We start from the raw sequence: 22297 nt of genomic DNA on the forward strand, positions 1-22297 counted from the left end.
TAAATCCATGCAATTTTGCCCTTTGTAATTTCCCTGTTTCTGGCCAGGATATCATCACCATCCAGTCACCCAGCTTTCGGACCTCAGTCATCCCATACAGGCATCATTCAGTCACTCAGTCACTTCATTCATTCATTCATTCATTCATTCATTCATTCATTCATTCATTCATTCCATAAGCCTTTATTAAATGTCTATTATATACCAGGCACTTGGGATACAGATGCAAAACTGAAACCTCTCCAGTAGCACGCAAGGGGCTCATGGGAAGAGGAATGACACATACACAATCTATCAAGAGGATGACCCTTGGGCTCAGCCTTGATGGAAGTTAGAGATTTCAGGAGTCAGAAGGGAAGCAGGAGTGCCTTCCAGGACTAGGGAACAATGTAAATAGATACACAGAGAGAGGAACAGTGTGTTCTGGGAACAACTGTAGGCAGAGTGAATGAAAGCAGTCTTAGAAAGGTCAGAAGCAGACATGCTGTGAGAGGCCTTAAATGACAAACGGAGGACTGTGTTTCTCCTACAGGTGAAAAGGAGCCCTTGGACTTTGGGGGGAGAGGAGAGGCCAGATCTGGGCTCTAAGAATATCAGTAGGATCTTTGTCTGGGCCACACACACACACACACACACCATGACATGAATAACAATACCATGGAGGAGGCCAAAAAGGACTTGCCAGACAGAACCCAAAAGAGCCAGGAGCCAGTAGTGTCATGAAGTATGGGATGAGAGAATACTCAGTGACCTACCCTACACAGAGCAGATAATAGTAATAACAACAACAACGATAGTAGTAGTAGTAATAGTAATAATGATAACAGCTAGCATTTCTATAGCCTTTTGGGGTTTTGTTTGTTTGTTTTTTAGTGAGGCAATTGGGGTTAAGTGACTTGCCCAGGGTCACACAGCCAGTACGTGTCAAGTGTCTGAGGCCGGATTTGAACTCAGGAACTCCTGAATCCAGGGCCGGTGCTTTATCCACTGCGCCACCTAGCCGCCCCTCACCCCCATAGCCTTTTACAGTTTGAAGAGGGGCAGCTAGGTGGCACAATGTATAAAACACTGGCCCTGGGCAGCAGCGATGAATGCTTGCTGGCTCGAGCCCTTCCTGGTCCCAGGCTAATGCCTTTTGACCACAGTGGCCTGCCCCAGGGGTGCAGAGATTCAGGAGCAGCTGTGTCCAGGCCTGGTGCCCCCATCTGCTATGTTACACCCCCACCCCCTGGCAGCAAATAGAACTGCATTGTGGCCAAAGTCCAGGATTCTGAGTACTGCTGTTCAGTGTCTCGGAGCAGAAAAGGAATTGGAAGGTCATCTATCAGAGCCGAGGTAGAACCCCCTCTGGCATGAGGCCTAGAGAGACCCAGAGAGGCCGCTAGGCGGCGCCATAGTGCGCAGAACGCCGGACCTGGAGCCAGCAAGACGTTCGTTCAAATCAGGCAGCTTACTAGCTGTGTGACCCTGGGCTTAATCTCAATTGCCTCACACACACACACACACACACACACACACACACACACACACACACACACACACACACACACACACACACACACACACACACACACACACACACCCCAAAACAAACAACAACAACAACAAAAGAGCAGAGGACTTAGTGGCAAAAAGCCCAGAGACAAGTCCCAGACCTAACAGCTGGATGACTAAGGACGTTATTTATACCCCAGTGGCCACTAGGTGGCACCAAAGTGCATGCAGCGCTGGGCCTAGAGGCAAAAAAGATTCCTGAATTCAAATTTGAGGCAATTGGGGTTAAGTGTCTGAATTCAAATATGACCGTACTAGCTGTGTGACCCTAAGCAAGTCACTTAACACCATTTGCCTCAGTTTCGTCATCTGCAAAACGAGCTAGAAAAGGAAATGACAAAACACCCTAGTATTTTTCCCAAGAAAACCCCAATAGGGGTCAAAAAGGGTCAGACATGGGGGCAGCTAGATGGCGAAGTGGATAGAGCACCGGCCCTGGATTCAGAAGTACCTGAGTTCAAATCCGGCCTCAGACACACACTTACTAGCTGTGTGACCCTGGGCAAGTCACTTAACCCCAATTGCCTCACCAAAAAAAAAAAAAAAAAGAGTCAGACACAACTAAAAACACACACAGACACACCCGTTTCCTCATCTATAAAATGAAGGGACTGGACTAGATAGTCTTGAAATTCACTTCGAGCTCTAGATTTTTATGATGCTGATGGAGACCAGGAAAGAGGAGGCCAAATGAATAGTACTCACTAGCATCGACAAGGCATTAACACGTTATTTCATCGGAGTCCCACAGCAGTCCTGTCAGGGAGGTGGTACGATTAGGTCCATTTTATAGACAAGGAACCTGAGCCGAGAGAGGTAAAATACCTTACCCAGGGTCACAGTGCTAATAGCCGAGGTGGGAGATAAAGCCAGGCCCCCCTGTCTCCAGACCCAGTGATCCATCCACTGTGCAGCTACGCCTTAGGCTGGTAGGTGGCACATTTTTCATCCATTCGAGCACTTTGGGGAGTAAAAAGTAGCACGCATCACCTCCCCAACTGACTCTATAAATTGATGCTCGTTGTGAGAGCATGAAATCGCAGCTGGATGAGATCTTGGAGATCATCTGCTCCAAATTTCTCGTTTTACAGATGAGAAAACCTAGTGTCTCGCACAAGGTCACGTGAAGCCAAGTCCTTTGACCTCAGACCCACAGCTCCTTCCAGTGCGCTGGAATTGGGGGGAGGGGCGTTTCTGATTAGATGAGAACATCAATAAAGACTATTTTATAATAAGGAAATGATTAACTCAGACAGGAACCAAAGTATAACCTAGGCTTTGGGAGCCTGGACACCTTGTTCAGCATTCCTGAGACTTAGTTTTCTCATCTGTGAAATGATGATGATACAGATAACACCTACCTCACAGGGCTGTTGGGAAAAAAAACACTTGGCAAACTTTTAAAACCCATAGAGGTGGGGCAGCTAGGTGTCGCAGTGGATAGAGCACCGGCCCTGGAGTCAGGAGGACCTGAGTTCAAATCCAGCCTCAGACACTTAACACTTACTAGCTAGCTGTGTGACCCTGGGCAAGTCACTTAACCCCAATTGCCTCACTTAAAAAAAAACACCCATAGAGGTGGGGCAGCTAGGTGTCGAAGTGGATAGAGCACTGGCCCTGGATTCAGGAGGACCTGAGTTCAAATTCGGCCTCAGACACTTAATACTAGCTGTGTGACTTTGGGCAAGTTACTTAACCCTCATTTCCCCACAAAATAAAGGAGGTTTATCAAGGCATAAAATACCTTTTCTCCATAAAAAAGATAAAAATAATTACAGCTCACCTAGACAGAACCAACCCTGTCACTCCTGCCCCAGCTCTCTGCTGTTTTGTGTATGCTTATAGGAGAAAATGACTATTTAATCTCTATTGTCCTATTGCCTAAATATTTATCAAATTTGAAGGAGAAGAAAGAGAGACGCTTGTTTGAGCCAGTGAAGTGAGGTGGAGAGGAACTGAGATCCACTATTCCACTCTAGATCATCAAAGCAGCCCATGTGTTGAAGAGGGCAAAATAACCCTGGATAGGTGATGAAAGGCTGGACCTGAAGTCAGGCTGACCTGAGTTCAAATTTGGCCTAAGACACTCACCAGCTGTATGTCTCTGGGCAAGTCATGTAACCTGCCTGCCTCGGTTTCCCTATATGTAAAATAGGGATAATAACAGCACCTGCCACCTAGGGTTATAGTGAGGTTCAAAAGAGATAATAATAGTAAAGAACTTTGCTTAGTTCTTGGCACATAGTAAGCACTACATAAAAGTTGTTACTACTGCTGCTGCTGCTACTACTGCTACTCTACTACTACACTCTGCAAACCTTAAAGTACTATCCAATTAATGCTAGTTATTATTATTAGCTATTATAATTCCTTTATCTTGGGGGTAGGGTACAGGCTAGGAAATTGGGACACAGGACACAGGCACTGGGATCCCCTTCTGATATTCATTAGCTGTTGTGACTTTGGGTAGGACACACCTCACCTCCCAGAGACCGTTTACTCCTCTTTAGAATTGGAATAACCCTTGCAACACTCTCCCTGTCTCAAGGGGCTGCAGTGAGGCAAGGGCCAACAAGCATGCCATCTTTACCTAAGACATGGGACCACAGACCCTTAGAGCTCATCTAGTTCCTCCTCCCCACCCTTATCTTTCAAATGAGGAAACAGGCCCAGACAAATGAAGTGATTTGCCCAAAGTCACACAGGTAGTGTCAGATTTTGAACTCGGATCCTGTGACTCCAAGTTTAATGCCTTTCCCATCTTCTCATGCATCCTTGAGTGATCGTGGTCCTGTCTGCTTTCTAGGACCCTCCGTGGCCTTCTATGCTGGATTTCCCCAAGGCACCCACAGCCTTCGCCAGCCCGTGAAGTTCAATGCCACTTACCTGAACGTTGGGGAATGCTACTCCCCAGAGCACGGCTTCTTCCGAGTCCCGGAGCGGGGGGTTTACCTGATTGCTGTGAGCGCCGAGTTCAGCCCAGGGCTAGGCGAGGGCCAGCTAGTGCTTGGGGGTCGACTCAGGACGTCAGTTTCTAGCGGCTCGGAGGAGCCCATGGCCGCCGGAAGAAGCACCGCAACCACCTTCGCGGTGGCTGAGCTGCAGAAGGGGGAGAGGGTGTGGTTCGAGCTCACGAAGGGCTCCCTGGCCAGGAGGAATCCCAGTGGGACCGCGCTGGGCGGCTTCCTGCTGTTTAAGACTTGAACCCAGAGCCCCGACCTGATTCCTCTACCCAAAGAGTCTATAAAAGGCTGGACCGAGATTTCTGTAGCACTTTTGTGTTGTCCCTAATGCTCCCTGGAAGCCTTTAGCCAAAGTACATTTGGTGCCCAAGCCTCATGCTTTTCCTGAGGATCAAACAAAACTCCCAGGGAGCCCAGAGTGCTCCCTCTGGCCTTGGGACTTGAGGCCGGATAGCGTTGAAAGACTCTGCCTTCAGCACTGGGCAGGTCCAAACCTGGAGTTTGGCTGAAGCCTAAGGTGAGAGTTGAAGCACCTTGGTTTGGGGGGGGGGGCGGGGTAGGGTGTGCTACCCTTCACCCCCTCCAGAGTGACCCAGTACTTTGTGGGGCTCTCCACCTTTTCTGAGACTGGCAGCTTTTGTAGAACTCTTCAACCCTCTTCCTCCCCTTGGTTTCTTTTCCATTCTTTTTCTACCTCTCCTGAGGGACACCCTGTGGAGAAAGACCCCAGCTGTACAGTCAAGCCAACCAGAATTTATTAAACAGAGGGCTAAGCTATGAGGATGAAAAGAAAGACAAAAACACTGTCTGCCCCAGGGAAGGCCATGATCTTATGTTGGAAACATCGAGGTAAACTAGGACACTTGACCTGCTCAAGAAAATGGCAACTTCTCAGAATGGATGTGTTTTCCAACAAGAAGGCTCCATTTGGGGCAGTTAGTAACTTCACCCCCATGGGAGGCAAAGAGAAAAGCCGATATGACTAAACTTACGCACCCTGGAGCCGTAGCATTTTGGAGTAAGAGGGGCCCTTAGAGAACAGCTAATTCAATCCTCTTACCTTAGGGATGAGGAAGGTGGTAAGAAATTTCTGTTTCTGAGCATGAAGAAAACTAGGGTGTTTCTCTTGGCACCTGGAATCCACTGAGTTCATTCAAAATTTCCCTTTTATTGCTAAATACCTCCCATCTCTCACCCCTTTACCCTTCAGTTTTAGAATCCTTAAAAACGAAGAATTCTGAAGAATTTTTTTTAATTTAAAAATGAAAACAATGTTTTCCTTATTTTCTCACAGGTTTGTAGATTGCTAAAACTATAACTAGGATGTGATGACCAAAGCTTTGCCCGTGGACAGAGAAATTATGGGGGGGGGGGTATTGAAATCTCTTTCTATCCTTTAGCTATAAAGAAATACTAACACCTAGTTAGTAAGAAGAATTCATTATGTAGGAAGCTACCAAATCACTGCTTTCTTTCCCTGGTGCCTTCACCCCAGGTGAAGCCAGGTCCTGCCCTATTTCTTCACATTCCCCCATCCTAATGCAGAAGTCCCTCCCCACCTTGAACCCACCCACCCACCCAGCACGGCTGTAGTGGTGTAGCAGGATTTCTGCTTCTGCTGCTTCTCCTCAATGGTTCAAGGGCAACTTGTCCTAAATTAAAAAAAAAAATCAGTTACCGTTCTCCTGTTAAAGATCCAAGAGATTTCTGATAGCATCGTTTTTGATAGAGGAATAAACTGAGGGTTGGCAAAAAAAGAGCTTGCCCGAGGTCATTTAGCTTACTAGCAAGAAGATGACCTTGAACTCATGTCTTTTGACTCCAACATCAGTGTTGGTTTTTCCCCCACTACCCTCCAGCGCACCTCTGCTCCATCTTCTTCACCTTTGATCACCCCCAACTTTGAATGACTTTGGTATTCATGAGCACCTCTATCTACAGTAAAGGATGAGAAAGGAAAAAGAATCAAAGCTCAAAAATAAAGGTATCTTTCAGTTACGATCATTTGAAATAAAACTCTGTCCTTCAGCTTCTTGTCATTTTTATTTGTGTTAACAAAAATGACCAGCAAAGGAAGGAGGTTGAAACTAAAATGTTAAAGATGGAAATATTTGGGCTGTGGGAGGTTGACCATCTATATTGTGTATTACTTTGTTCCATTAAGGAATTTGTGTCATCCATTAAAAAACAAAACAAACAAAAAAATCTATGCACCAGACACAAGAGTGATAAAACTACAAGGGTAGTAAAGGTAGAAATGAAACAAAAATCTGCTTCTCTCTCAAATAAGGCTAACTTTAAAAAGGATCAGACACCCATAGCAAAGCTTATCGATCAACTAAGGGAATAAACTACCATACTGAGGAATCTTTACAAAGTTCTTAAACATGGACTTTGTACTTAGACAAAAGGGAACTTTTAAAAGGTAGTTCTTCAATAAAAATTTTTGAATGATTAAAGAATAAAATTTAAAACTTTTTTCTGTACCTAAAATCACACCCCTCCCTGGTGATTGAGGAGAGAGATTTCTAGAGGCTTAGTCAGAATTGATTCACATTCATTAATGTTAATGTGGCCCTTGGTTCCTATATGGTTTTACAACTTCATTCTCTTATAAGAAAACACCCCTCACCACACCAAGAACCACACTTGGGAGCCATTTCTTTGTGAGATAGTAAATGTGGGCAATCATGCATGTGTTCATTGGGTATACCTGAATAAACCCAAATAAAGTATTGTCTAAGAGAAACTGGTTAAGTGCTCCTCAAACAAAATGGGGTCCCTGACCCTGTCCTGAATCATCACTTAAGGAATCTGTGATTTCTTTGATAGGTGTTGCTACTCGCTCCGTTGAAACAGATCACAACTCCTCCATGGCTCAGTAGAATAGCTTCATGACTTGCCACAGATAGAAAAAAAAATCTCTCAGTGGTGGTCAGCCCTCTGTGGATGAGCCTCTGGGAACTTGGCTATATATTACACTGTGGAGTTCCATTTAACTGTTCAAAATTCTTCCTTTTGAATGTACTAGTAATTATAAAGAAAAAAAGAGATCTTATCCATTAATCGTATGAAATTGAATGCCTTTTCGCAATGATCTCTTCAGAGTACTGGGGATGGCATCACAAAACAGCATGGAGGATCAAGAAGGGAAATATACAAGGCACAAAGATGTCACGAAGAGGACAAGGATCGGGGTGCCACAGTGGGAAGGATGCAGATACCTGTTTCAGAGGCACATCTAGACTAACAGCAAATTGCCAACATTAAAGGAAAACAATGTCTGTCATGGTAAACTTAGAATCTCATTGGTCATCTAACCCAACCCAACCTTGGCAACAAAGTCATCAACTGCATCCTAGAGATTTTCAACCGGACACCCCATGGGCACCTCAAACTTAGCATGCTCTAAACAGAACACATCCTCTTTCCTGATAATCCCATTGCTCTTTGAACCCACCACACTTCTTTGGAGGGCACTGCTACACTTAAGCTTGTTCTCAATCTGTCACCCTCCCTCAAGGCACATGCTCAGTCAGTTGCCAAGTCTGGTTGATTCTGCCTTCAAAACATTTCGTGCATTCATCCCCTTCTCTCCATTAACAGGGCTAACAACCATAGTGTAACCTGGACAAGTTGGAATAGACTCCTAATTAGTCACCCAGCCTTAAATCTCTCCCCTTTCTATGATGTTTTCTACATAGACACTGCAGTGGGGTTTTTAAACTACATTTCTGACCATACCACCCCCTACTCAATAAAAGCCACAAGATACCTCGTTTACCTTTAACATCAAATTTAAAGTCTTTAGTTTGGCATTTAAAGCTTGGTATTACATTTGGCACACCTCACCTTCCTTTCCCACAAGTATCTCTCACATCTGCTGCCAGTGCCCACTACCCCAAAATTGCCTTATTTACTTTGTATATATGTATATGCATATATATATATATATATATATATATATATATATATATATATGGCTGCCTCCTAGAGATTTTCAACCGGACACCCCATGGGCACCTCATGGGGAGACAGCAGCCATATATATATATATATATATATGGCTGCTGTCTCCCCAGATAGAATCTAAGTTCCCTGAGGGCAGGGTCCGTTTGTTTGTTGCCATGAGTGGCACAAAGCAAGTCATAAATAAATGTTCAGTTCATTGAATGATACTCTTAGCTCCCCAAGGGAAGCATTTTTGTCTTTGTATTGCCTTCCATGAGGCCCTTAAAAATGTATCTTGAATAAAACCACTCTAGCCTCCTCTTGATGATACTCAGAGGCAACCCAATCTGCTTTTGGACAGCTCTGGTTGTTAGAAGTTTTTTCTTCCTATAAAACTTAAATCTGCACCTCTCCCAACCCCAAACCTCCAATCCTGTGTTCCCAACATTTGGGACAGTTCTAATCCTATTTCCATATAACTGCCGTAGAAATACCTGAAGAGTTCTATTAAAATACCTTCTTCGCCAGGTTAAAGATCTCTGAATTCCTTCAACTAATCCTCAAATGGAGGCTTTGAGAGAAATTATTAATAACCAATCATCTGGGGAGATTCAGAGTTTTCCCCTTCTTCCAAAGTCCTGATTTTAAAAGTACAGTCTCTTGAAGGACATTACTGATAATGAGATTGGACTAACTTTCTCATTCGAGACCCCATCCTGGTGGAAGCCATTGTGATCTGCTCAGGCTTGGGTGGAGTATACATTCTTTGAACAGAGAGCCCAAAGCTGGGGGTGGTCTGAATACATAGTTTCTCTGTCCAAAGGCACTTGATGTCATTCTCAGCCCCTCACTTCAATATAGCTCACCTCCTACCATATTAGTTAAACAGGGTTGACTGCCACTCTTCTTCCAGAAGAACATATAAACTCTGAGCCCAGCTGCCATGATTGTCTTTGGTCTAAGAGAGAGAGCCAATTGACCATCCTTTTATTAATAACATATTGGCCTTATTAATAAAATGATTAAATTACCTAGAAATATCAAACCTTTTTAATCACGACAGTTTAATAAATTCTTGTTAACTATGTGGCCTGGTCTCCAGTCTCCTTCACATCCTGGGTACCCTCTTCTGCCTGCCAGATATCCTCTAGGTGGTCAAAATCCTTCCTAAAAATGAGCTACCCAGACTTAAGCACAGTGGTCCAGATGTGATCCAATCAGGGCATTGCTCTGGACTGGCCCCCTAAACATGATTTCTTGAGGCTAGAAAGTGAGCCAAAGAGAAGAAGATACAATTTAATAATGATCAAAAGTAAAGTTTTCTACAGACTATAAATAAATAAATAAATTGTACAAGTATGGGTGGGGCTGAGGGAAGAGATAGGAATCAGTGACAATTCTTATGAAGACCTGAGGGGTGTGAGGTGAAACAACTGGACAGCAGTCAGCAGCGATGCATGGAAGCCACAAAAACTAAGGAGGCCTTGGGCTTTGTTACTGGAGCAAGTTGTTCCTTTTTAAAAGGACTTTAATACTAAAAAATGCTTTTTTCACAACAACCTGGCAAGATAGGAAGCGCAATTTGTATTCCCATTCTACAAGATGAAGTAATTGAGGAGTGACAACTTGCCTAGGAAATTGACAAGCTGAGACTTGAACTCAGATCTCCTGACTCCGCGTTCTGCATTCTTTCCATTTATTCAGTTGTTTTCCAGCCACGTATGACCCTTCATGACTTCATTTTGGGGTTTCTTGGCAGAGATACTGGAGTGGTTTTCCATTTCCTTCTCCAGGTCATTTTACAGAGGAGGAAACTGAGGCAAACACGGTTAAATGATTTGCCCAGGGTCACACAGCTAGGAAGCATCTGAGGCTTGATTTGAACTCTGGAAGATGAGTCTTCCTGACGCCAGGCCTGATGCTCTAAGCACTATGGCGCCACCTAGCGGGCTCTGTAGCTCATAGCAGCGGAAATAACATGCTCGTAGACACAGCAGGTGTCAGATCCGGGACTTGTCTCTGCCTTACTCTTTCCACCGTATACCAGCTTACATAGAATCTCTTCATTACACGTTTCTAAGAAAGGTAACAATTTGCATTAATTTATTTCAGGTGATTGGGGGTGGGTGGGGGTGGGGAGGACATTATCTTACCTCTTGTAATCACAGAATTCCAGCGTCAGAAGGTTCTTCTATTTTCAAGACAAGAAAACTGAAACTCAAGGAGAAGACACTAATAAGTTAGTGACCAATCCATGACTACGGAACACTCAGGTGGGACTCCCAAGTCCTACACTCTCTTCACTCTACCAGCCTCCCTCTCTCATTCAGAGAGACTTGGGACCCTGTAATATAGCATCTGTGTTTCCAGTGAGAATGATTCAGGATTTTTGAGCATGAAAAGCCCTTAAGAATTCCCATTCAAGTCTTTTATTTAACTATGGAGGAAGGAAGGAGCCGAGAAGTGTGATCTGCCCAAAGTTACAAAGCCAGTTATTGTGTGGCCGAGCTCCCCTATCTATCCAGTAAGGATAATGAGAACTGATCTGGGTCTGTAAGAGAACAGAACATGATGATGTCAAAGAAAATGTAACTTAGAAGGCTAACTAAGAGGATTGTAGAAGAGAAGACGTTTAAAACAATGTTACTGGGGGCAGCTAGGTGGCGCAGTGGATAGAGCACTGGCCCTGGAGTCAGGAGGACCTGAGTTCAAATCCAGCCTCAGACACTTAACACTTACTAGCTGTGTGACCCTGGGCAAGTCACTTAACCCTCATTGCCCCACAAAAAAAAAGTAACAATGTAATTGGGAAATATTGAACAAAGTAAATAAAACTGCAAAGATGTATGCCTAATATTAAAATGTGGTCTTTTGAATCCATCCACGTGCTTCTCAAACGGAGTTTTATGTACCTAGTGGCCTGTTTCTCTTTGAATTTGACACCATTGATCTAAAGTATATCCAAGACATGCCCCCCCCCCCCCCGCTCAAAAAAGGTGGAAATCTGTTTATCCTAAAGGGAAAAAAAGTCCTTCTAGGATTTGAAATTCTTAGGTTTTACTTTAGTGGATTTTTAATCTAAGAATCAATTTTCTTCAGTCTACAAGCGTAGATACTTTGTGATCCAATGCATCACCAAGAGCCTACTGTGTGCTTATTACCTTTCAGGGCACTGGGAATAAAAAAGCAGAGGTGAAAAGTCTCTGTCCTCAAGCTTCCATTCAACATGGGGAATGGGGGATGAGGACAGAGTGGAGAGAGATATTGAGGCAGAGGTTGTGAATATGCTATAACACAAGGTAGGCAATGATAGGGTCAGAGAGGAGACATTTTTGAGGAGGAAGAAGATTCAGGTGAGAGTTGGGGGAGAATCATGGAAGGCTTTTCTGAAGAAGGTGCTGAACATTAAGGAAAGATGAGAGGGAAAGATGACGTAGGAGTACAGGGATGGAACGGTGAGTAGCCTGACTTTGGGAATGAAGGCTTGGGCTGTCTGGTGCCCCTTCAGCCTGAAATCTTGAACAGACAGACCCAACTTTGTGTTAGAAGCCCTGCATGCTATATATGGAAATAGCCATTTTGCTTTCTAAAACGATTAGTCCTCTCAGTTCAGGGGAAAAATCCTAGGAGAAATATCCAGGGAAGTATTGAAGCCTAGCCAGAATGTCTTATGTGGAGTCTTTAATTCTATAGAGAATGTCTTCTTTCTTCTTCCTTGTTCATCTCACTTCATCTTGGATACTTCCCAAAGGCTCCCCTGATAAAATCCTAAATTGTGATAAAGCACAATAGAGTAAAACCAGATGACACATTGTTTCTCTCTGTAAATGAATGCCCCACTCTACCCCAGGAGGCCACTTCCTCTCATGGATGTGTCTCTATCAGTTCTCTGAAGTCAGAGATGGTCACTGTATCGATCAGAATTTTGAAGTCCTTCACTGTTACTTTCTTTTATGTTATTTTGTTCATTACATTATCCAATATGAATTACTCTAGTCTTACTGAACAACCACCACCATTAGAAGGAGCATCATGTAGTGGGCAGGATGTTGAAGTTGGAGTCAGGGGACTTCGATTCAAATCATGGTTCTGCCACTTGCCACTTGCCACTTGTGTGGGCAAGTCACTGAGCCTCCCTAGGCCTGTTTCTCCATCTGGAGGTGAGGAAGGAGTATACTACAGGAATGGGAGTTAGCCAAGGCAAAGACATGGAGACAGGAGATGGCATACAGTTTATTAGGAACACAGAGAAGGCACGTTAAGCTGGACTCAGAGCGTAGGATGGGAAGGAATTTATGAGGCAGGAAAAATAGAGTGGGGGCAGGTTGAGAGGGGGTTTAAAAACATCTTTGTATACACATTGTCTCATAGAGTTTAAGCTCTTTGAGGGCAGGGACTGCTTAACTTTTTTGTCTGTATCTCTGATGCCTTACATGTGGCACAAGGTAGATGATTCATTGAAATATCTGTTGATTGACTGATTGCTCTTATTACATAACCAGTTCACACGGCATGTTTCTACACATGACCTGTCAATTCTTTTACCGTGCACATCTCTGTTCCATGTTCTATGCGTCATTTACTACAAGAGGTTTGTGTTTTGGGTTTTATATGTGCAACATTGTCATGTATGCTATAATTGTGCGCAGTGAATTATACTTGTTTTGTGTACTGGGGTTAGTTACATGAAATTATAGCGTTAAAGATAGAGATCAATGCATCTATGTGCCTGCATTGTTTTAACATCTGCTAAGGAGAGTAGCTGGGTTGACCATGTTAACTGGGTTTTCTATTAAATTGTTTAATTATTTGATACACTAAGTTCTGTATGTCATGCTACATATGCATGGATATCCTGGTGGATCCCAGTATGATTTTCAGAGGCTGCAAATTCTTCACTAGGGGAGGATGTAGGGCAGAACCTAACACAGTGCCTGGCACCCAGGTAAGGGTCTAATTGTTGACTTGATATAATTTGTGCCATTATTATGGCAAAAATCTTATTCTGTGTCCAGAGGCATATCCGTATCAATTTGCAAAATGTCCGAGTTGCAGAATGTTTCTGTTTTAAAGTAATTACTCTATGCCATCACACTGCGTCCCGGGCCATCACCAGTTGTCTCATCTTTTGTCCTGCCAGTGGACTTTGATGACTCAGGAAGAGAGAGTGAGGCTGACCGCTTTGTACAACTCTGCCTCACTTAAATCCGATTCACGAGCAAGTCAAGACATCGCCATCCTCTTCAAAATTGAAGGACAAACAACAATGACCGTGAGTGAGTCACTTCACCTCCATGAGTTTTTAGAGTCTTCTTCCCAGGGTGGCTGTGAGAGTAAACTAGGATGTCTATAAAGCATCATATTAAAAATGTCAGCTGTTCTGATGATTCATCCCAAAAGGGGATACCAGACTTTAAGGTCTGCCTTGTGAAAGGTTGGATGACAAATCATAAGGGAGAGACAGCATGGAGTGCTGGGAATTACACTAGATTCAGTCAGAAGATCCAAAAGATCCAAGCTCAGTTTGACCTTTATTTAGAAAGCGTTTGCTCTGTGTTCTTGATACTGTGCTAAGTGCTGGTTGGAATCTAGGCCTTCCGGCTCACCACTTTGCTAAGTTATTAAAACTTTCTGAGCCTTAGTTTCCTTCTTTGATAAATGAGTGGGTTGGGCTAGATCCTGTGAGTCTAAGCTCATTTTGTCACATCTATCACAAAAAAAGGACATGAGGCAGCTAGGTGATGCAGCGTATAGATCGAGTGCTCGATCTGGAGTCAGAAAGACCTGAGTTCAAATTTGGTCTTAAGACATTTACTGGGGACGTGATCCAAGCAAGTTAGTTCACCCTTGTTTGCCTCTGTAAAATGTTGTTGTAAGGATCAAATGAGATGTTTGTAAAGTGCCTAGCACAATGGCCAGCACATAGTAAGCACCATATAAATGTTAGCCATTATTGTGTCTAGCTAGAGTTAAAGTTCATTCAATGGCACCAGCTATTGATATAACAACTGGCTCAATTGGTCTTTGCTGAGAGAGCACAACTGCAGTCAGTAAATGGATATCTTGTTAGGAAAATGGGGCTGATCTTTATCCATAATGTTCTTGTTTTCTAAGCACAAACTATGTACTGGGCACTATGTAAAGTGCTAGGGACAGTGAAAAAGTCATAATCCCTTCCCCCAAGGAGCTCACACTCTCTTGAAAGTGGGGGGAAAGATACACAGAGAAACAAATACAAAATATATACAAAGTCATTTCGGGGTAGGGATAAGTTTCTTGCAGACGGTAACATGAGTGGAATGGATATTGAAAGAAATCAAGAGGGTTAAGTGACTTGCCCAGGGTCACACAGCTAGTAAGTGTCAAGTGTCTGAGGCTGGATTTGAACTCAGGTCCTCCTGAATCCAGGGCTGGTGTTTTATCCACTACACTATCTAGCTGCCCAAGGACGATCTTTTGTTGAGGTCATCTCTGAAACCTTCCTGTTTGGTAGCCAGGTTTGTGGGTCTTCTGTCATGACCTTTAAGAACCTAGGGTTAATTCCAGGCCATAGGAAGAACTTTAGCAGAGACAGACTCATGATTTTTAAATAGATATTCTTGAATACTTACCAAAGATGCCTACTCAGGTTTCCAAAAGCCTTTTGGGACGCACCAAAGAGCTAAATATAACTGATCCATGGAAAAGTTAAACTGCTATCTTCTGACTGAACTATCCAAGGCCTCCCCCGTTTCAAAAGGAAAAAAGATTAAACAGCATTTTGTTTGTTTTTTTTGCAGGGCAATGAAGGTTAAGTGACTTGGCCAGGGTCACACAGAAACTTAGCAATTTTTAAATATATGAGATGGACCTGACAAATTACTTTGCCACAATGTACTTTCTCCATTTCTTCCCCAAACACCTCCCCTCTACCTTTCCCTCCTCCCTCACCACATACCTTGGGCTCACAAACCTAAGGAGGAGAACTGAGAATGGACACAAGGTAAAACTCAACTGCAAAGGTGTTTTTCACTTATCATCACTTGAAGTAAAACTGCAGTTTAACTATCATACTTCCTTGGGGGGAGAGAGAGAGGCGGGGGGGGGGGGAGAGGGAGGGAGGGAGGAGAGAGAGGAGAGAGGAGAGAGACAGGGAGAGAAGGGAGAGAGAGAGGAGAGACAGAAGGGAGAGAGGGGAGAGAGGGGAGGGCAGCCCAGATGGGGAGGAATGTTGTTCACATGTTAAAGAGCCATGAAGTTTGTCATTTGTGGCCGGTGATCAGTCTGACCATTATTACCGCAAGGTTATAGAGTGTAACACAAGTTCTCATGAGTGGGGATACGCCCCTTTAGCCAAGCAGAGCACTTAACTTTCTCACCTTCAGAAATGGTCTTAATGAGTTCCTGAGGCCAAAATAAAAGTGAGCTAGTGGTCAGCTTTCTCGTGATGAGCCTCTCCAAATCTGGGCAGGCTTGGGCTGGTCCTTAGAAACAGGGCTAGGGACTAGGCTTTGTGATATCATCAGCTGAACACCGATGGGTGCTTCTGGACAAGCATAATGCCCCCATGCCCCCACCAATTAGGGTCAGCATCATCTCTGCAACTTAATCACTGAAAATAAGTGAATTGCCCCCAGGGTGTCTGTCTGTCTCTGTCACTCACTCTCTCTCTCTCTCTCTCTCTCTCTCTCTCTCTCTCTCTCTCTCTCTCTCTCTCACACATACACACACACACACACACACACACACACACACACCCCACGCCCTGGTGCTTAAAGCCTTTCTAGGTAGCAGGGCCTGCCAGACACTGTATTCTGGGTAATGGTTTTAAAAAATGGGGGTCTACTAAAATCAGATGCCTCCTTAGGACTTCAGGAGACATATTACAGTTAATTATCCATTTTTTCTATATGATAGGGAAATAAAAGAGCAACCTTCTACTCTACTCCTGACTCGTTTAATGAGGGTGGAATGGGGCTTCTAGATATTGGATAGAAACAAATACATTCATAGTGAAATTGCTCTGGACTTGTTTGAAAGAAAACCAAGCCTGGGACCCAACACAAGAAAAGTACAGTAGCACAAAACACATTACTAATATGTACTAAAATAAGGTTATTTACTTAAAAATGATACATTGGACATAATCTGTGTACAGAACAAAGCAATTCATGGTAAACTTAATAAGGCACCTTGTAAACCAGATGCTGTATAAAATACATTTAGTATATTACCATTGAAAAGAGTCATCTACACTTCTGGGATCTAAGCAAGGATTTAATCAAACTGTTTCTCTTATTTCATCTTCTATTTACATCTTCTCTAAGTAAGGTATAATGTTATTTTCCTTTTATACAATATACTACAATTTAGTTTTAAAGTGGGCATTTCATGGGCAGTCACTAGGATGGGCTTTTAAAAGGTAGTAGTGGATAGAAGTGGTGTCAAAGTCAAACAGAAACAGATCCCTACAGGCCAAATGTTGACTTAGAAAACCACAAATTAATGTGTTACCTTGTATTTCTATCTAATTTGTTAAATATTTCCCAATGACCTTTTAATCTGGTTAGGCTATATGTATGGGGAGTGTTGCTGGAAGCATGAGGCCAGCCATGAGTTTGGCCCCTCTGGTATAGAGGGAGCCTAAAGCCACCATGAGATGATGATGTGTCCTTGACTCGAGCCATATGAACAAACACTTTCCTTATGGGTCTCCCTGGGCAAGGTGCCCCAGGTTGGCTCTGCACCACCCTGTGATACATAATTCTACTACAAACAGAACATACCACTTCTCTGATTTCTCAAAGCAATAGTGAGACAAGAGGGAGAGCTGACAGACTGCCCTGCCAATCTCTGACCAAAATAAATGATAACTACAGCTTTACCTTTTAAAAAGGAATTCCAAATGGACATTTTTAAATCAAATGGCATTTTTCCTATCCAAAATGATTTATTTAGGAAAAACTCAACATCAAATGTATTTGGAAAAAAGTCAGTGTATTAAAATTCAGAACCAATCCTAGGAAAAAATATATAAATTCTTTATAGGCAAATATATCCTTAGCTGAACTTCCTATCTCTTTCAGCACCTAGAACAGAGCTCTGAGACACAGTAGATGTTGGACAAGAGTTTAGTGAATGAAGGCTTTCTATTTGATTCTAGGGAAACTGTGAAGGTAAGTATTTGAAATTTTTTGTTGCTTTCATTTCCAAAGGTAAAATTAGCATAAGGAAAAATGTTCAATATAGCTATAGTAAATTAAAAATCTGGCATAATTTGGTTAAATGCTATTTTCAGGAATTTCAAAGTTTTAAACATTTACTTAAATATTGATGTTAAAAGACCACGGTGGATGGGGAATAAAAACTCACACTGGAAGATATTCTAGAATAGTTATCAGAAAAATTGGATGTAGTTTTCATACCTCTGATGTTTGTTTGATAAGATGTTATTATAAGTCTGTAATAAACAAAGTGAAAATCATTTTCAAGTTCAATTGTACCTTCAATTCTACTAATAATGTAATTCATTTATCAATTAGAAGGACAACTGAATCAAGACAACCCATACTCTGTTATTAGAGTTATGGGGCATCAGGCACACTCCCCTCTAACTGTCTCACATATAAGTCTCAGTGCAGTTCTAAGGTTCAGGAGGGACTTGCCCTGGGTCACCTGAATACGCAGAAACACACAGACGTCCCTCCCCCCATCTTGGGTCAGTCCTTAAAGCCTATGCAGGCAGTGGGACCTGTGATGGCATCCAACATGAGAGTCACCTCCAAGCCATGGAAAGGCTTTTTAGCTTAAGTAGCTTGAAACTGCCAAGAGACTTTGGGGTCATCCCGTATTTTAAATATTTTACTACGGTGATAAATGCATAATTTTGAATGGGGGAGGAAGGAATAGGAAGGTTTCCAAATAAGGCAACATTGATGTTTTAAGACCAGGTTGTTCCTTATAAATATTCTTACTAAAATCTTCTGAATATTATGATTTTTAACCCAATTTTCTACTGCTAGTTTATTGAGCATGACTGTGACATTTATGTGGTATGCCTAATTTGCTTCTGAAAGTATTTTGTGATTTTTAAAAACATTGCTAAGAAGAAAGGCTGCACTTTTTGGTATTTTCTCTATTAATAATGACAAATGGCTTCTTTAGGAATTTGTAATTTTGTCATGTCCAAAAATATTATGGTCAAATTGGACAAATAAGTCAGAGCTAAGAAAGGAGCTTGAGTCACATGGCACTTCAGATTACAGTACTTGTGTCCTTTCCTAGAAACAGATGGAAAAACTGTTCTTCTGAAAGAACAGGCTCATGGGACACAGAAACCCCAAAAACATTTTTTAAAAGAATGCTTCAACTTTAGACCATGACAAAGAGAAGCTTTATTGTTCCTATATTTTAGATTGTAGAAACATTAAATCTTTCCAAACAGTTTCCAGTTAACTGTGCAAAACTGGTCTGCTTGGAAATACTCAATAGCTTCGACCTTCAATGTCAGTCAAGTTTTGGCAATGGACGGAAAAATGCTCTAAAAATTAGTATTTTTAAAAATTACAGTCCTTTGTCTTTAGTACTTCTAAAGCACAACCCCATATATTGTCTTACACTGCATCCAAAAGTAAATTTACGTCTAACTTAATGGGCCCATGAATTGTTCTGCCAGAACATAACATTAATACTTAAAAGACATTACAAAACTGTAATGACTTCATAAAACAGAAATGTCCCTTGTGATAACTATGATTCTATAAAATATGTAGCACTTTGTTAAATAAAATCTGTACACTGTGATAGTAAAGAAAAACACTGATATTTCTCTTTTTTGCCTGCGCTTTTTTGATTTGTTTTATAAGCAATGGAAAAAAATTTTAAATCCCCCAAATTTCAAATAATGACTAAAATGGGCTAGAACCTACTTAGTACTTGTTGATAAATTCATGTAGGTTCTGCAATGGAAATTTCCAATTAGATTCTCTTATAAGGAAGAATTTAAATGAAATTATTATATTGAAAGCTGTTGTAAATATATTATAACAAAACAAAGCCCTAGATTAGAAGATACTAATTTGAATGCATTCCTTTTGAAAACCCATCCACGTTTATATGTACAAATGTTATTCCTAACCATCTTTGGGTATTTTTTTCTTTTTACCTTGTAAGCCTGGGCTATGAAGTGCATGGGATTTGGTTTCTATGGCATGAATGTGTGTGGACAAATGTGACTATCCAAAGTGAAGGTAAGAGTCGATGTCCTGCAAAATCAAGCACACTGTGCATAAGATATGTCATTTCCCTTTTAAAAGTCACCTAGAACAAACTGTACAGGACAAGGTTGTAGGCACTTAAATTGCTATCAAAATCACCCCAATAAGTGAGTTCGTTCTTCAGGAAAGTCATCACATTGGGAGTTCCAACTCAAGATATGCTTTTCACAATAACAGATTAAAAATTGCCACAAAAAAAAAAGAAAGAAAGAAAAGAAAAGAGGAATGAAGCTCAGGTTTAGAAACATGATCTTAACTTCTTTTGGCTTTTCAATGGATACCAACTTTCCTGGTCAGAAAAGATGTTGGTAAAGAAACCACTTTCTCTTGTGAGTTAACTGGCTTCCATGTGCCTGGCTAGTCTTATTGCAACGACCATGACAACAAGAACAAAGACCCAAAGCACCAACTGCCCCCCCTCCCTGGGCATCCATTCCTCGTTTTTTCTCTTACTCCACATGGCAGCAGAGGAATCCTGGCACACACACACACAACACAGATGATAAACTGTTAAAAACAGAGTAGTCTCCCCCAAATGATCCCTAATCTACAGGCTGTTCTACAAAAGCAAGAATATGAACAGACTAAGTTTTATCAGGTAGAAGGCAAAAGCTTATATTTCTCCATCTCTGTTGAATTCATTTTCTTCGTAAGGCTTTCACAGAAAGCACCATAATATAAACATGCAATTCAGTACCCAGAGTTTCACTGGAGACTCACGAATGATGGCTGAAGTCTCAACGTAGCTCATAACCCCTCCTCCCCACCAACAAAAAAGAAACACGTTTCAAACAAGGCTGTCCATAAACGTAGCATGTAGTGAACAGAAGTTCCCAGCATCATATTCTACAGAGTACTGAAAGGTTTCATCTTAGCAGCCTGTAAAGGTGTGGTGAGGAAAAAGTCTAAGAACCACATGAATTTCCTCGCCCCACTTCGATCCCACCCTGTGCTTGGGTGAAGAAAGTTCTTGGAGTCCAATGCAGCTCCCGAGTGTTAGGGAATTGTCAAATCTTTACATCTTGGGATTCAACCATCTTGGCAAGGGTCTTCTTGATTCTCAAGGCGGTAAGTCTTGAAGCAGGGTTGTGGGCCCAACATTCCGACATTAGCTTCAAGATAGCTCTTAGACACTGAAACACAGAGAAAACAGATAAGGTGTTTAAAAAGAAAAAGAAAGAAAGAAATACATTCCTACAGACTTGAAACTACAGAGGAATTCACTTCCAACTTACTTCATCGCTATTCCATCGGTTAGACACAATTGGACGCAGGCGCTTAACACACACCACCTCACGCATATCTTCATAGGAAGGATCGTGAGGGACCATGTTGTAGTAAGGCAGCTGGTACTCTTCTGCAATGCCTGTGATGGGAAGGAAAAAAAATCCAAACTCTGAATGGCAGCAGACAAACAAAAGTGATTAGTCCAGTATAAAGTAATGACATTTAGTTAGCCTTAATTAATCCACAAAATTTGTTTCTACATGACAATGCATAAGGAAGTAAAGCTTTAGATCAAGGTTAACTTGAATTCAGCACAAATGTTTACAGTTTCTTTAGAAAATATTTGCAGCCATTCTTCTTCCACTTATCTTTCGATTGATTTCACATAATTACAAAGTATCAAAACCAGAAAGGACCTTAGGGTGTATCTTATGGGTCTTCTCTTGGCATCTACCCAAGACTCTGTGCTGAGTCTTTCTTCCTTCTCTCTCTGCTCCCATGACAAGCTCATCAGCTGCCATGGGTTTATCGTTCCTATGAAGAAAACTCCCAAATCTCTATATTGTTAGTGTCTCTGCTGGGCTTGAGCCCCACAAAATCCAGACTGGCTGCCCCATAACATCTCAAACTGAATACACCCAAAACAGACCCTTTATCCTCAAACCCAACCCTCCCCTACCAAGCTTCCAGTTATTCAGATCCCTAAATTCCGTACCGCTCACTCTGCATTTGGCAATCACCGACCAAAGTTAGTTCTATCACCACACGGTCCCCCAAAACCTTTGTATCTCTCTGCATTTCAGACCCTCATTGCCTCTCACCTGAACCGTATGGAAATGACTTCCTAACTCTGTGCCTGCCCGCTCTAATCCATCCTTCACGAGGCTGTGGACACGCCTGACCATGCTCCCTACCACCTCCATGAGTAGCTCTGAGCCCCTCTGCTGGCATCACGAGTCCTTCCCACCCTGCCCCGCCCCTCCTTCTGCTCCCTTTTCACACCCACTACGTACGATCTTGGGATTCCATACTCCTCCTCACACAGCGCAATGCGTCTCTGCACCCTGTGCCTAGAAGGTCCTCCCCCTCTTCACCTCTGTGCTTCAGAGGTTCCCTAGTTTCCTTCGAAGTCTAATTCAAGTAACACTTTCTACATGTAGCTTTTGGAGGTAAGTGTCTGCTCTAAAGTCATAGTAAGGGGCAGAGCCAGGATTTGAACCCAGGTCCAGAAGTCTTTCCACTACACTTAACTTTTTACTTCAATATTCCCAAATAAAAGAATTTTTCCCCTCTACAACAAAGGTTCTGATCCATCTCCAAATCATTTCTTCTCCAAAAAGTCTAGTG

At 42.4% G+C, this 22297-nt stretch overlaps 2 protein-coding genes across 5 annotated transcripts in view; one reads left to right on the forward strand and one right to left on the reverse strand.

Moving 5' to 3' along the window:
• MMRN2 (multimerin 2) overlaps positions 1 to 7639 on the forward strand; it is a 43071-nt gene extending 35432 nt beyond the window's left edge. For 2 of the 3 annotated variants that reach the window (XM_043989592.1, XM_043989593.1), the window contains exon 7: positions 4361 to 6545. In XM_043989592.1, the coding sequence (XP_043845527.1) occupies positions 4361 to 4758 (398 nt within the window). In that variant the 3' untranslated portion in view covers positions 4759 to 6545. Of the gene's footprint in view, positions 1 to 4360; positions 6546 to 7623 lie in introns of those variants that run through there. The other variant, XR_006355057.1, reaches the window with a different exon arrangement.
• An 11965-nt stretch (positions 7640 to 19604) lies between these two features.
• BMPR1A (bone morphogenetic protein receptor type 1A) overlaps positions 19605 to 22297 on the reverse strand; it is a 116678-nt gene continuing 113985 nt past the window's right edge. For both annotated transcript variants that reach the window (XM_043984712.1, XM_043984713.1), the window contains 2 exons: positions 20959 to 21089; positions 19605 to 20856 (listed from right to left, as the gene is read on the reverse strand). In XM_043984712.1, the coding sequence (XP_043840647.1) occupies positions 20731 to 20856; positions 20959 to 21089 (257 nt within the window). In that variant the 3' untranslated portion in view covers positions 19605 to 20730. The remainder of the gene's footprint in view (positions 20857 to 20958; positions 21090 to 22297) is intronic.

The sequence above is a fragment of the Dromiciops gliroides genome, chromosome 2 (genome assembly GCF_019393635.1).
Source record: "Dromiciops gliroides isolate mDroGli1 chromosome 2, mDroGli1.pri, whole genome shotgun sequence".
In the NCBI taxonomy this organism is placed as follows: Eukaryota; Metazoa; Chordata; class Mammalia; order Microbiotheria; family Microbiotheriidae; genus Dromiciops; species Dromiciops gliroides.